The sequence below is a fragment of the Cololabis saira genome, chromosome 9 (assembly GCF_033807715.1).
Source record: "Cololabis saira isolate AMF1-May2022 chromosome 9, fColSai1.1, whole genome shotgun sequence".
Taxonomy (NCBI): domain Eukaryota; kingdom Metazoa; phylum Chordata; class Actinopteri; order Beloniformes; family Belonidae; genus Cololabis; species Cololabis saira.
In genome coordinates, this window is record NC_084595.1 from 25,785,545 (window position 1) to 25,801,083 (window position 15,539).

General features: G+C 40.0%; 1 protein-coding gene across 3 annotated transcripts in view; it reads left to right on the forward strand.

Annotated features, from left to right (window-relative positions):
- Positions 1-15,539, forward strand: part of kiaa0825 (KIAA0825 ortholog) — a 135,083-nt gene that overhangs the window by 90,025 nt on the left and 29,519 nt on the right. Inside the window, exon 23 of one of the 3 annotated variants that reach the window (XM_061728960.1) lies at positions 7,472-7,589. The exons of the other annotated variants lie outside the window; for them this stretch is intronic. Coding sequence (XP_061584944.1) covers positions 7,472-7,475 — 4 coding nt within the window. The 3' untranslated portion in view covers positions 7,476-7,589. Of the gene's footprint in view, positions 1-7,471; positions 7,590-15,539 lie in introns of those variants that run through there. 3 annotated transcript variants of the gene reach the window in all.

Below are 15,539 nucleotides of genomic sequence, written 5' to 3' on the forward strand. Positions count from 1 at the left end.
CCGCTCGTGTTGAAAGCCGGTTGAAAGCGCTGTAGGAAACAGTCATGGATGAGGAACGGCTGATCCAGTTAGTTGAAATGAGAAGTTATCTCTATGATACCTCCTCATTTCACTACAAAAACCTCAATAAAGTGGCAGCTGGCTGGAGGGAGATGGATAGAGAGTGTCTGATGTCACGCAGTGCGACGCGATAGTCGGACGCTCACATGCAGTTAGGACACGGTGTTTAGTTGTGGGCGTGGTTTGCATTTTGGTTACGTAACGAAAATGCGCAGAATCTGAACGGCTCGTAGAAGCCACATCACACTGGATGGCTCATCCGGGCGGCTGTACAGACACTGCAGAATCAGGTTGCTTTCCTCCTTCTCTGAGTTGGCAGGCTGAGGGGAGACCACTGTATATATGTTAAAGCAAGAGAAAACGTGTTTTTCATAATAGGTCCCCTGTTAACTTTAGGTTTTTACACAAATTAAAATTGGTAAAGTCAAAAATTCCAAATGGTAATAGACATACTGGATGTTGAAATGTATTCATTTTGACATTTAGTTGTTCTGCCAGATAACATTTGAAACATTCTAAGCAAATTCTAAGAGCAAATTCTTTAGCTGTGAAAGTGCCAGTTTAGTAAAAACCAAAGCATGTCAAAAGATGATGTAGAGAAAGAGAGTCAGAGACCATATCATTAAGGGGAAACTCAAACACAAGAAGGAGAGAATGAGAGAGCTGCTGAGACCAAAGGAGAGGAAGAGGCAAATGAAGAATGACATGGATTTGAATGGAACATATGTTGGGCGCAGACAGCATGGCTAGCTTTCTAGCGTTCTTAAGCTCTTTTCACAGCTATGGATGTATATGGAGTTGGCTGACTGGCTATCTGGCGGGCACTGTTGGCTGCTCAGTGGTCCTGAACCAGCCTATTTGAAAAGCCTGATGTGTTTTATTTGGGCCTGCTTCACACTGTCATCTGCGCTCATAGATAGACTGTAATTGAGAGTCAACTCTAATCTGCATGGAGGGAAACTGCAAAGTCTGGGAGGTGAAAAAGAAATTGGGTGTTTGAATCTGTGGAGGGGGGCTTATCACCACGTAAATCTGTAAATCACGTAAATCTGTGGCTTCTTTGCAAGAATATGAATATTAATGTTGAAACATTTTTAATGTTTGGAAAATTCTTCATATTCCTGTGGCCGTGTTAACATTATCTTTCCCCATGTCATCTTCGTTGTGTCATCCAGAGGAACGTAAAACACACATTAATTTGATTCAAACCACACCCCTCTGGAAGAGGCTTAACTTAAGATCACCATCTTTGATTACTTTTTTTCAGTTCTCCTCTCTTTATCTTCATCTCTCTTTCTCCTGTCTTTGTCTCGTCTTATCTTTTCACACAAACATGATCTCTGATAGACGTCCTTGGGTTTAAGCAGCAAAGCTACTTTTTGTATCTAACCATGCCAAACAAATAGGCTGGAATGTGGAATTTGTGTGTGCGTTAGTCTGTGTGACCATGTTCATCTCTCTTTAGTATTTTCTTGAAAATATGCCACAGTAAACTTGCAGTATTAGCTCAGAGGAATACTGGTTGGAAGGCCAGGCCCCAGGCTGTAATGTTACCATCTGAGACAGTTCACCATATCAAACAAGGGCTCAATGTGTTAGCCTTAGTATGGATGTGAGTCCATGGCTGTGTATATAACTTAGATGTGATGGATGTAAAGGACGTGTGAACTTATATGAGTATGCAAGTGCATGAGTACATGCATATTCCAAACAGGAGGCTACTCATGGTGTGTGTTTGGGAAAAGCCAAAATAGACAGTATAACATCATGACACACACTCTGTTTGTGCGCAGCCCACACTAAAAGACACCCAGTGATAGTGTGGGGATTTAGTATGGCTGTGGGGTTAGGAAGGGAGCTGTACAGTATGTCCTGGGGGCAGGGAGAGGCTCTGCAAGGCAAAGCCCTTCTGTTTCCCTGTCATCTCCTACTGCCACTGGGGGTTGAAAGTGCCAGTGTGTGCATGTGTGTGAGTGATGCACTGATGCGGGTGGGCGCGCAGCCGAACGGGCACTTGACTGGCGCTGTGGCACTTAGCTTGCAAGTAGCTTCTGGCTTGGCGGGACTCCAGGTTAACTCGGCGTGCTGTGAGGTTTTTTGTATCTGTGTGCGTTGGGTGATGTGGCACCAGATGCCACTCCATGTGCCCAAATTCTGTTGACATTTGGAGCATGGGCAAGTGAGCACAGAGGAAGGAAGCAGAAGAGAGGAGGGAAATTTAATAATGACAAAACTGCAGCTTCAGCCATTGTTTCAATGGTGCAGTCGGAGTTGACAAACATGCAGACACAGGCAAAGTCACACAGACGTTCAAACCCGTAAAAACACATTAACACCATGAGGGTTTTTGTTCTTTTCTTTTTTTTAATGTTCTCTTTTTTTAACAAATTGCATCATGGCTTTATGTCTTTATAGAGTCTTTATGAAGCCAACAGGAACAAGGTTCAAGGAAGCAGAAGAGGAAGGGGCTGGAAGGGAGGCAGAGAACATAGGAGGGATGTTGATTGAGAAATGGGTTTCTGTGTGCATGTGTGAGGGGGGTAATTTGATTAAGCTAGCTGGCAGGAGGAGGAAGTGGAAGTGGTGGGTTGACAGGTTGATGCCAGCTTCTTCTGGCATGGCGTTTACACATACTGAGAGGAGATGGCCTTGGAGGAAGAAGAAGGGAAGTCATAGGAAAGCACAATAAGAAATGGTCAGGTTTAGATGATAAACAGAGTTAGAATGAATGTCACATAGTTAAAGAAGAATGGGAAAAAAGAAGGGCCCAGAAATAAAAGAATGAAGAGGTGAGATTAAAAGAAAAAAGGCATAGGTGGTAAAAGAAAATAAATACACGTTTTGCACTGCAAAAAAAACCCAACATTTTTAAGAAAGTTGAAAAGCTTTGTTTCAAGAAAAAGTATTGGCTATTTTAAACTATTCTTCTAGTTTTAAGCGTGAACGTCAAGAACATTTTCTTACCCCACTGACAAATATATTTTTGCTTAAAATAAAACAATTTTGAACAGATTTATGGAATATTAAACTTATTTCCAGATGGTCTGTTTTTGCAGTGTCTGGTTGAAAAAAAAACAACAAAAGACAAACAAACTAGGAGACTTTAATTTGACAAATTCTCTAACTTTAGATATAGATGAATGTAAAAGTGTTTTATATTTTTGTCATGATTCTGGAAATATCTAAGTTAATTGTTACTTTGCTACTCAGTACTAGGGGTAAAATGTGGTAATGGCAAATACTCAATACATAATTCCTTTTCTGTTGTTCATTTGTCGCATAGTTAATTTTTAGAAAGCTTCTCCCTCAAAAATACTCTGAACTCCTGTTCAAGACACTAAATGATGTTGACTTAGTTTCTAGTTGAATATCCACTGATCAGCAAACTGATTCAGAGGTCTCATCAAAATGAGCACACAAACAAACATGTAAAAAATTGCAGGCTTAATATTTGAAGAAATTCAGTATCTCCACACAAATAGTATTGCATTTTAGTGTATTTTATGTTCTAGTATAGCACCATGCATTTTGGCAGCTTGTTGCAGTAGTTAAACTGGTAGATATTCATATCGTTTCAAGTTTTTATACATCATTTCCTTCATTGAAAAAATTGATTATTCAAATTATTTTTTATTCTGGTTTGGAAGTTGTGCTGCATGTAGGATTTCCACTATTACCTCTGACTGTTTTAACACCTATTATGATGAATAACCATAGCAACCATAGCAACTGGAGAGTTGTTAACAAGGGGGAGTAGCTGCCTGAGAATTCAAAAACCCAAATAGAGACCCCAAGATCCAGATGAGAGGAAGAACAGACATCATGGATGTACAGCAGCAGCACAGCTGAGACGGAGCAAGAGGAAGTTCAAATCATCTCTTCCCGACTGATCATAATTGGGACTGTAATATCCATCACAAATAACATGGTTGAGCTTGGAGCTCTGACGAGGACCTCGTCGGAGCATCAAAAATATTCCAGACTCCAATACCTCCAAACATGGCTCTCAGACTATACAGAACGAGATTTGAAGGGGTGCAGCAGAAGATACTAAACTGTTGGCTGTAAGTTTTCATCCATATTATTTACTGAGAGTTCACCAGTGTTATGGTAGCAGCTGGCGCTGACACTGTATCTCTCATCATTGGCGCAATTGATGCTAAGCTACAAACAAAACACTCCATGACATTTATGTGGTCTCTGGACATTTCAACAACACCTCTCTCTCTACTGCACTTGCAATGTTTCAACAGTTTGTCAAACCACAGCTTGTGGTGTTTGGGGTCAGCAGCAAAGGAGCACCACAGGGAACTTTACTTTCACCACTGGACCAAAGGCCAACACCGAAGCAACAGATGGGACAGACTGTACTACTTGAGGAAGCTTAGGTCCTTCAGTGTATTCAAGAAAAAAATGAATATCTTCTATACGTCTGTTGTTGAGAGTGCAACCTCATCTGCAGTTATCAGTTTGTGTAGCAGCATCAGCGCCAGTGACTTAAAAAAGAACCTCCTGGGAAAAAAAAGGCTTGCTCTGTTCTGGGGACTGTTCTGGAGCCTCTAGAGTTGATTATGCAAAGAAAGATGCTTCCCAAAATTAAGAATAAATTAGGCATCTCTGCAGATCCTCTTCACAATACAGTGTCTTCTGTCAAAGACAAACAGACCAATACAGTCAAACCTTCCTGCACAGTGCTATGACCACCTACAATGTCTGAACTGAGCTGGATTTAATTAATGTATTTAGTTAGTTAGTTCCTTCCTTCCTTCCTTCCTTCCTTCCTTCCTTCCTTCCTTCCTTCCTTCCTTCCTTCCTTCCTTCCTTCCTTCCTTCCTTCCTTCCTTCCTTCCTTCCTTCCTTCCTTCCTTCCTTCCTTCCTTCCTTCCTTCCTTCCTTCCTTCCTTCGTTAGTTGGTCAATTAGATTACATTTTAAATTGTGTAGATTTTGCTACATGTGTTTGTATTACAAGGGCTCTTTTGGCAATGGATAATGCTCCTGCTATATTATTATATTTGATTCATAACCTTTCCGACTGTAGGTTTGCAACTACTCAAGTTTTAATTTCTGTAACAGTAACAGTTCCACTTCCTCATCACTTCAAGCAAATAAATCTCTCGTATTACTTTTCACTAATGTTGTTTTACAAATATGCAACAACCCTGTGATTCCTGTTTACACCAGAAGGCACATGTAGCGTGCACATGAATAGTTATTTAAAGTTAAGACTTTCAGGCTCGTCAAAGAGACAGATTTCTAAACCTGCTCAAACACTCATCTACAAACATTTTAAGACAAAACATTTATTGGTTGAATGTATCCTCAGAGCTCTTCTGCTCTGTCTAATTCCACTTAAATCTAGTGTTCTTCAGTAAAAATATCTTTTCCATTAAACAAAACCATGACATGAGTTCACGTTTTAATTTGTTCCTGACAACAATTTCTCTAAACAACAATAAAATCCATCCAATGACACATGTACATATACTTGCACCATCATTTAAATGAAGAAGGTTGAGGCTGTCGTCTGGCATTAAGTCTCACAGTAATTATTTTCAATGGCTAAGAGGAGCACTGGTCCTGGTGGGATATATTACCCCTACTCTAACCATAGATGAATTTTACTCCACACCCACAAAAAACTGTGTGTTTCCAGTGACACACAGACACAGGTGTAGGCTTTTTTTTCTGTGTTTAGTAAACAGTAGTCCACTGGAGTCCAGGATTTATATGTGGAAATGTGAGGGAACTGTCCTGAGTAGGTCTGCTATCACTGCTCGTCTACGTAAGTGTTATTGACTAGATATTTTTACGTGTGGGTCACACAATAAAAAACTCCCTCCATCTATGTCATACAGTGGAGTATGTGAGTAGGAACCCTTTGTAATCCTGCATTAAAATGTGATTTGATCATCATCTTAGTCACAACAACGGGTAAGCACAATGTGCTTAAACTGATAACACACAAACATTCATAATTTCTTCTGTCTTTATTGAAGAAACCCATTAAACAATCACGGTGCTGGGGGAAATAAAGCAAGTGAGCTCTTCGAATTAATCGCTGATCAAACCCAGTGTGGTAGCTTTGACTTCAGACCTGATCATTGTTGAGAAGGAATTTTTGAGTATTCCTCTTTCCAGAATTTCATCAGCTCAGACACATTTGTAGCCCATCTGGTGTGATTTGCTCGTATGAGGTAATTCCATGTGGAGTTAAGATCTAGACTTTTGGAAGGGACTCTAGTGGATTCACTTCAAAGCTTCTGGTCACTGTCCTGAGCTTCACTATTGAACATCCATTCTGACATGATCCTGTATAGGATGTTTTAATAAACTTGGGAATTCATTTTCAGATGTTGACAACTGTTCCAAGAGCAGAGTCAGCACAAGAAGCCCAAATTATTATTCTCCCTCCACCATACTTCACCACTGGGATGATTTTTATCAGCTGCAGCCTTTTTGTGCCATACATATTTCTGAACACTCTTCCCTAACAATTCAACTTTTTTAATCAGTCTGCAAAATATTACTCCCAGTGGCTTCCTCTGTGGTGTTCTGCTCAGGAATCTGCTTATGTGCCTTTTTAGTTATCTTGACTAGGTGCCCACTTCTAGGAAGAGTATGTCCACAGTACTAAACTACCTCTATATATACAAAGTTTGTCTAAGTGTAGACTGATGGGTGTCCAAACACTTCCATCATGTTGTGTTTTCCAGTTGTCATGGCTTTTGCTATGTTTCTTCTTCTTCTTTTTGCCTTGATCATGCTTGATCACACAAGACTTCTGGCTCGCAGGACAAGATTTTTGACCAGCTGCGGACAGAACCGTTGTGTGTGCTGGGCTGTGCTGAGATTATTGGAGCACACCACACCACACTCAGTGTGATAAATGCTTGATTTTTTTCATCTTCATGCGTGGGGTCTCTACAGAGAGAAAAAATATCTTCAGAGGTCTTCTGTGTATCCTGCTTAAGTTAACTATGATGTATGCTACTTAATAGTAAATGCTGGTGAACAGCTTATGCTGTTGAAGATCCCCTTTACCCGTGTAAAAATGTTTAATTAAACCACAAGTACAAGCAGACATTTAAAAAATAGCATGCCTGTTATGTCTTAGGATTCCTAAAACTTTTGATTCTTTTTTTTTTAGCAGTCAAGTGACACCTGCACTCTTTAATAATAAAGGTGGCGTACTGTCAGACATGAGTCTGCTGGTCAGACAAGAGGTAATGGTGTGAGGTATATACGGATTTAACTGTCATAAGCCATATGAGGTGAGGTGGGACGTACAGCTTCAAGAACCCAATTCAGTAGAAAGAGAGGGATACTCCTTCCTTTTCTTTACATTGCCTCATCTTTAACTCCATCTCTCTCTTCTCCCCCCTTCTTTAACCCACGCCTAAACCTGTCAGATGACTGTTGCAGAGAATTTTCCAGCAGTTCTTCGACATCTCACTCTCGCCCTGCCTGTCAAAGACCGCTGAGGGCAGAGAGAGAGCAAGAAAATGTACTGATGAATCCTTTCACAGAGCAGAGAGTTCACCTCTCAGGTAATCCTATAAAAAGCCAAGGTGAGGTGCTCTTCTGCCTCCTGCTCATTATAGCATCTTTACCCTGCACTGTAGCCACTGCTCCCTTCCAAGAGGTATATTGGGAGGGTAGTGATTTAAGGGTACGGGAGACAGGGGAGAGGGAGTCCTTCTCACTATGCACACAAGGCTTGCGCGTTACATCGCATGCACCACATCTGTTGGATTTTTTTTGTACCTCTCTTCTTCTTCTTCTTCTTCTCCCTCTATCTCTTCTTTTCTGTTTTCCCCCTCTATATCCCTCCCTCCCTTCCCTCCACTCCCCTCTCGGTTCCTTTTTTAATCTTTTATTCATAGCTTAGCAGGTAATGAAAAATTTATGCCCTGAGTCTGGCATTGAAATAAATGCAAAACGAAAACAGAAGCAGTTTATACTGACAGTCTGAATATCTCTATCTAGAACAAGGCTGCTCGCTGCAAATCAGGAAACCTGGTGCTCTTCTGTTTAATCTGCCGTGTAAATGATGCTTTGTGACTTTCTGTGAAGCCAAAAGATTAGTGTGTTTTGTTTCTCTCTTTACTCTCCTCTTTTTGTCTCATCAGAGGGGAGGGAAGAGGGGAAGTGGACACTTCTTAGGGGTAGCATATCTTTTTTTTTTCTACTACCTCTCCTGCCATACTCCTGCAGCCTGATCCCCCTACTCCTCTCTCCCCTTTCCCCTAAAAACACACACACACACACAGACTTGTTTTCTGGTAGCCGATCAAAGTGGGCACAGTGTTATATATGTTGTTCTACGTGATGGTTCTCTGTATTCTCAGGTGTATTCTCAAGCGCGGTGTGTGGTTAATGTGTGCATGTGTGTGAATGTAAACCCCACTTTAGCAGGCGCTTTAAAGTCCCCAGCCTGGCTTAAAAATATATTCACACATACAGATACACACATGCCCGCTGGCCCTCATGGCTCATGAAAGGGTCTATCCCTCTCTTTGGAAGTGCTACACAGAGGCTAACGCTTCCCACAAGCCCTGGTATATTGCTGCTGTTGGTTTTAGAAGTGTTATCCCCTACTTCAGCCCTTGATTTTAAATCACTGTTTCATGGGACCCCAACAAGTAATCAGTTTTTTAAAAAGTGCTATTAAAGAAAAAAATGCGATAAGGATAAAAATCCGGTTTTTATTAACCGTTTCGATATTATAATATATATATTTGTGAGTGTGTGTGTGTGTGTGTGTGTGTGTGTGTGTGTGTGTGTGTGTGTGTGTGTGTGTGTGTGTGTGTGTGTGTGTGTGTGTGTGTGTGTGTGTGTGTGTGTGTGTGTGTGTGTGTCTGTGTGTGCGCATGTGTGAGTGTGTATATGTGCATGCACATATTTGGTGCATTGTGAAGTCCTGCTGTCAGCTGTAATGATGTGTTGTGGTAGAGTGCTGAGAGAGAAGAGGCCACCTTGGCCTCAGCAATGGATCTAACTACCGATCTGATACTCTCTGACAGCCAGGGAGAAGGAAAGACAGAGATCTAGAGATGGAGGAGGGAGGGTGAGGAGCAAGACCTGATTTAGGCCAGAGAGGAGGGATGACAGGAAGTTTTAGCCAAGAGAAAAAGCAATCCTTAAGTTTAGAGGTATGGACAAGATGGAGCTGAAAGAATAGTGAATTAGTATTTTTCTACACAGCTCCTTGTGTGCATTCTGAATTTGCAATTTCTTCTACTGAAAAAGTGCATTGGAGAGGAGGACGTGGTCATTTTGACATTTATGGACAACCTTTTTGAACCCTTTACTTTTTCATTTGGCTGCATTCTGAGCGAGAAGTGACCATATTTGGATGACAGAGGTCAAAGGTAAATTGAAAGATGACAACAAATAATAGTTGTCATCTTACAAACTAAAATGAATCACATAATAACATGACATTTTTTTTTCCCATTCATGTTAAATAATTCACATAAGGACAACCAACACACTGACAAGAAGAATTGATTTAACATTTCATGACAGAAGTTGTCACTTTTTGATTGGGGTTCTATAGAAACCAGACATTTTGGAGCCAGTATCAAGAAGCTTTAAGTGATACTGGATGTTTAGGCACTTTGATGTGATATTGCTTCTCCAGTAAAACTTAGAACCATCACATTTCTGCTGAGAATTGTTACACTTTTACACATCCACTTGTTAATGTCTTGGCATCGTTGGTGTCATATCTGGATCATGTTTCTCTGCAATATTTCGGAGCAGCAACCTGAGTGGGTTGGACCTTATAAAATATATATGGTAGCCTACTATAGGCTATGTATCACTTTTAACACAACATAAGCCTGAAGTGCTCCAGTCACATTAACCGACAGACATACAAAGCAGCGGTAGGTTCATTTAGCATCTGCTCAGCTTTTCTGAGGTATCGCACAGACTGAATTATTACGTAAGTAAATAAATCACGGATCTGTCTAATCTTTCCTCCGTCAAGGTTTAACTTGCATTGATTAACTGCAGCATCAGATTTTTTTTCTCCCAGTTTTAAACCAAAAGATAAAGAGAAAACTGTTTAAAAGCATTTGAGCTGCACCTGAAGCTTCTGCGCTGCAGATTATATATGAGTGTTTTCTACTGCACCCATCTGCCATTTTTTAACACAATGCAGCATGCTTGTGATAAAGAAAATACTGTTCAGTAAGTTTAGAAGAGTAGTGAACTAATATTTAACACCAATTCCATCCACTGTCTTTTGCTCAGCATCACATAACGTGGAGAGAAAACTGGGATTTGATGAGAATTTGGATGATTACACCTCACTTGATCTACTGTCCAGTCTTGAGCAAATTGCACGTGTGTCTCTTTCATTGCATGTTAGAGAGAAGACAAGAGGCCCATTCAGGGAAATATGACATCTGTATGAGTGGTCGCTTTAACAGGCTGATGATGCTATTATTTTTAAATAGCTCATGTCTGAAAAGCATTTTAAAGAGTATATGCTGTATACTTGTGTACATGGGTGTGTGTGTGTGTGTGTGTGTGTGTGTGTGTGTGTGTGTGTGTGTGTGTGTGTGTGTGTGTGTGTGTGTGTGTGTGTGTGTGTGTGTGTTTGCTTGGCCCTGCCCCAGTGCCACTCTTTGGAAGAGCGTGGCAGTGTGTAGCCAGGATGAGTCGCCCAGCAATTAAATGAAGATCTCTAATTGGCTGCTTCAAATTAGGGTCAGCTGCTGGAAAGAGAAGAAAGGTTTGTTGCTCTCACTTTAACACACTCATGAAACGCTTGTGTGTACACATGTTGCATGCGCGTATGTTCACACTCGTATACCCAGACACACAAACACGCACGGCTCCTGAACAAAATTCAATTATTAATGGACTGATTGCTCGTGTGGAGCTTCTCTGGGAATCTGAACCTGCCACACTGAATAAAATAAAACCACTGCTTTACATTTTCATTATACCAAGCCATGTTTTAAATTGCAAATGCATCTTGGAAATCCACCGTTGCCCCTCCCTTGTTAGCTCCCCCTCTTTTTCCCCCCTTTTTCCTTGCTGTCTCACTACAGCAACCCACTCCACTTTCAGCACTCCTCCTCCTTGTCCTTTTCCTTTACATGTATCCTTGCATGTGCATAGACACACATTAACCTACGCACATGGACATTTTACTGTCACGGTGTGCATGTGTGTGTCTGTTTACGGCCACCATTAAGCAGTCTTATTAAAGGAAAAGGCTGTTGCGCGTTTGTGAGAGAGAGAGAGAGAGAGAGAGAGAGAGAGAGAGAGAGAAAGAGAGAGAGAGAGAGTTTGTGTGCATGAATGAAGAAGTGCTTCTGGGCCACAGCAGAGCTCCTTCGCTTATTTGCAATCAGGTCAGACAGCCAGCACAGCCACATACACCACTGTCACCTCCCTCAAGACCTTCCTTTCTCTCTTTTCACCCCATCCTTCTCTTCTATCCATCCTCCCCTTCTTCTCCTTCCCCCTCTTCTGTGCTGTTCACCAGCACCAGCAAAATAACACATTTTGTCACGAGTTGGATATCTCAATTATCTCCTTCATAATACTGAGTACAGTCCTCTTTGTTCTGGCATCTCACTGTCTTTTGCCGTGACTCACCCTCAACACCACCCCATTCCCCCATACCACTCTCCCGCCTCTTAGATTTCTGCTTCTAATTTACCTTCATGTATTTCATCCTCACCTTTGTTGCCCTTATTCTTTGTAGATTAACTTTTAACCAAAGTACCAGTGTCCCACTTCTGTCTTCACGCAACAGAATTTTCATTCTCTCACATCTGCATTTGTTTGTCTATTCAACTTGTTTAGACCCTCAGTCCCTTGGATTAATATCCATCTATACCATCTGTAGTAGCAGTTTTTTTTTTTTGTTTTAGTTAATCAGTAAAGTTACTAGGTTATGATTACCAATGATTACACTTTTGCTCCCACAGCCATTGTGTAACATCTAAGCACTCACTTCTTTTTGTGTTTATTCTAATCAAACTTCTGGTGCTGTTGCTGCTGGAAATTTAAATTGCATGTCCTCCTGTGCTCTAAAAGAGTTTCTCCCATGAAAGGCCGACATGGCACCAGGTGTTTTCAACTTTAGAAATGACAGAAATCTCAAGAAGAGGACATGACCATGGCTTATCTGCCAGTCTGCACCTCACACAGCTTCTTTGCTTATGATCTTCAAAGTTGTTTGTGCTTTCATGTATACACATATATGCTTGTGTTGATTAATACACATGGACCAACTGGGTACCTCCATATTTTAGCACATTTACCAGTAAACATCTGTGTGTGTGCTGCATTTTTAAGCATATTTCTTTCTCTGTCACTCTTCTTCTCTTTCTCTCTCTGTGTGAAAAGGTGCTTACGGTGGGGACAGAGTGGCTCATGGGAGTTGTGCTAAGGGCCATAGTATCACACTCAAATGTCTCTCAGGGCACATTGTTTATGCATGGGGCCACATATGCATACTGCCAGAGACACTGTGAGGTTGTGTGGGCATAAAATGTGTATCGTTGTGTGTGTGTGTGTGTGTGTGTGTGTGTGTGTGTGTGTGTGTGTGTGTGTGTGTGTGTGTGTGTGCGCGGGGGGGGGGGGGGTTATGCTCCCACAACAATTACAGTCCACAGGCACTGCAATGATCTCATCTTCTGCTCTCCATCTCTGACATGTCAGCACACAGCCAGTCATGTTGTTTACCTTCACACTGTTTCTCTGATGTCTGGAAACCTGCCCTCACCAAAAAGGCTTCTACATTTTTATCCAGTTGTGCTGTGTGTGGGTTTGTTGAGTTTGTTTGACTTTGATTTTCTGTGCGTGATTTTGCCAGTCACACAACTTGATGGTCACTTTTTTTTCTTTGTTCTTCTCCAACAGAGAAGCAAGTCTTTTCCAGATGCCTCGATAAAACGTACCCCTCAATCATTCCTGTGTTCTTCAGCATTTTTTCATCTTTTCTACTTTCAATTAACTTCTTTATTCCGTAATAGTTTCTGTGATAAGGACTCTAATGACTGCACACAAAATGTACACAATTCAAACTGCTTCCCCTCTGCTATTGTTTCTGTGCAGGTAATTTCGTCTTGATAACACATACAGTAGGAGCGTTCACACATGTACAGACATGTTGACAAGCACACACACACACACACACACACACACACACACACACACACACACACACACATTTATATATATATATATACAGTATATACAGTTTTATCTTAAAATGTGCAATGATGTGTAAATTAGAGAGAACAATTCTATTTTGTTATCGTTTTTTCTTTTCTATTGTTGCTGTAATGATGGAAATTTCCCCATTGTGGGCCTACTAAAGGAAATCTAATATAATTTAATCTAAATATATACATATTCCAACAATTTATATTAACTGGACTAATTTTGAGTTGAATTGTATTCTTTAAATGCTTTTAAAGTTGAATTGAACTGAACTGAATACAATTGAATAGAACTGAAGTGAACTGAATTGTACTGAACTAAATTGAAAAAAGTGATCTGATTTAAATTATCTGCTACTATGTTAAGCACATTGTAAATTGTTTGTCATTGTTTAAGTCAAGAACAGGTGCTTATGAATTTAGTGTATTATTATTGTTGTGAAGGGATTCACTCACAATCAGTGAACATTTCACAAGAACTTTAACTGAGAAATCCTGCTGAAATTTAAGATCTCCAAGTTAAAAATTGTATTATATACAAAATCAGAGCAATCCATTCTAAAGAAATTAGTTAATTGAAATCACCCATGTAACAAGGCAGCAGGTTTTTTCACAATATTACCCCAAGGAAAGGCTAAATATTGTGTTAATAGAGACTAAACGCTGGATAAAGGGCTCTGGAAGGGAACACATGCTGTTTATATACTACCCACATCTTTCAGCGATAAATGCCATATGTCACTAATAATTATAATGCGGTTCAGACGCAACAGGTAAGGCCATGAAACCCTGTGACATCATAGAGATTAGTAGTGAGCTAGTAGCAGGTTGCATCCAAGCCTCTGTACTCTTGACAGATATTGTAGGTATTATCCATGCATGTGCTGCACTGATGTCACACTCTATTGTGAATCATGTTTCTGCCCTGCAAGGATCTGTCAAGAGTGGCTTTGAGAGAAGTGTGTCATTGCAGTCTTGACAACAAGGTGGCACTCTGCACTAAGGCAAATCCCCTGAGGCTTTTTTTTAATCCCCAGAGAACACCTTTATCCCATGCAACTGCATACTGTTTCTAACTATGACTCTACAAAGATGCTCAAAACTCACACTGAGTGAATTGACTTAGTGACTTGCAAGGTACAAGTTAGTGTGTGACTATTTCTATATAAAATTGTATGATTCAGTGATATATGTACAGTAAGTGTAAACATTGAATAAGAAAAAAAAAAGTTGTATTGTAAATACTGATTTTTCTATCAGTGGACCGGCTCCTCTCACATAATCTTTGAAATAGTGTTTATTGCATGGCCACACTTAAGTTAGTGAAGGAGTATTTTGATTGAAAGTTTTACTGCATTTAAGTAGACAATGTCAAAATGATTAAGTTTGGTTCAAAACAGAAGTGAAATAATTAAATTTGACATTTTCAGAGTGCAACTTTTAAACTTTGCAGGCTTTATAATGCATTTTGGTCAGATACACAAAAGAACATAATAATATTACATATAGAACTGCTCTACGTGTTATACATACATGTTTTTTGGATATACAATAAATTATGGTAAAAGAGTCTGGGTTGCTTTAAGATATGATATTTTTATCTGTTTATGTGTAATGTAATGTTTCATCCTCTACATTGCTCTTCGTCTTTAAATATGTACATATTCAACTTATTATCACAAATTAATTGTGTTTTTTGTCACAAAAAGGTGAAATTCAGTTGTTTTAAATATAACTGCACAAAGTCTTCAGTTATTAACAACGCACAATAGACTATGAATCTTGAATTTGGACCTCAACCTCAACGTTTTTTTTTAACAATCAATCGTAAAAGTTTTTTTTCTTTGTTTTATTTTTCTTTATTTTGCAACAAAATATCTATTCTGGTACTTTACTGTGTGTATCACTGCAAATACTTTTCTGCCATATTCAATGGTTGAAATCCCTGTTGAAATCCACTTGCTGAGCAGGGAAAAAAGAAGTCCATAAGGAATTCCAAACTTAGGTGATATACTGCAGACTTTCATATTTCATGATTGACATTCTTCCCAAATTACATAGTTTTAGCTGAAGGAGTAGCATTACCAATTGTTATGTAATGGAATTCTCCATCTGAAACGTTTCCAGGTTGCCTTTTTCTTTGCCTTATACTCACCATGCTATGTGTCATACTATAACTTGTGCTTATTACTAGCAGACTCTTTCGTCTCATATTTCATCTGGACTCTGGTTCTGCTGTTCCAACCTTGGCTGATTTTACTGGTCCTCATTTTCTTCATATTTA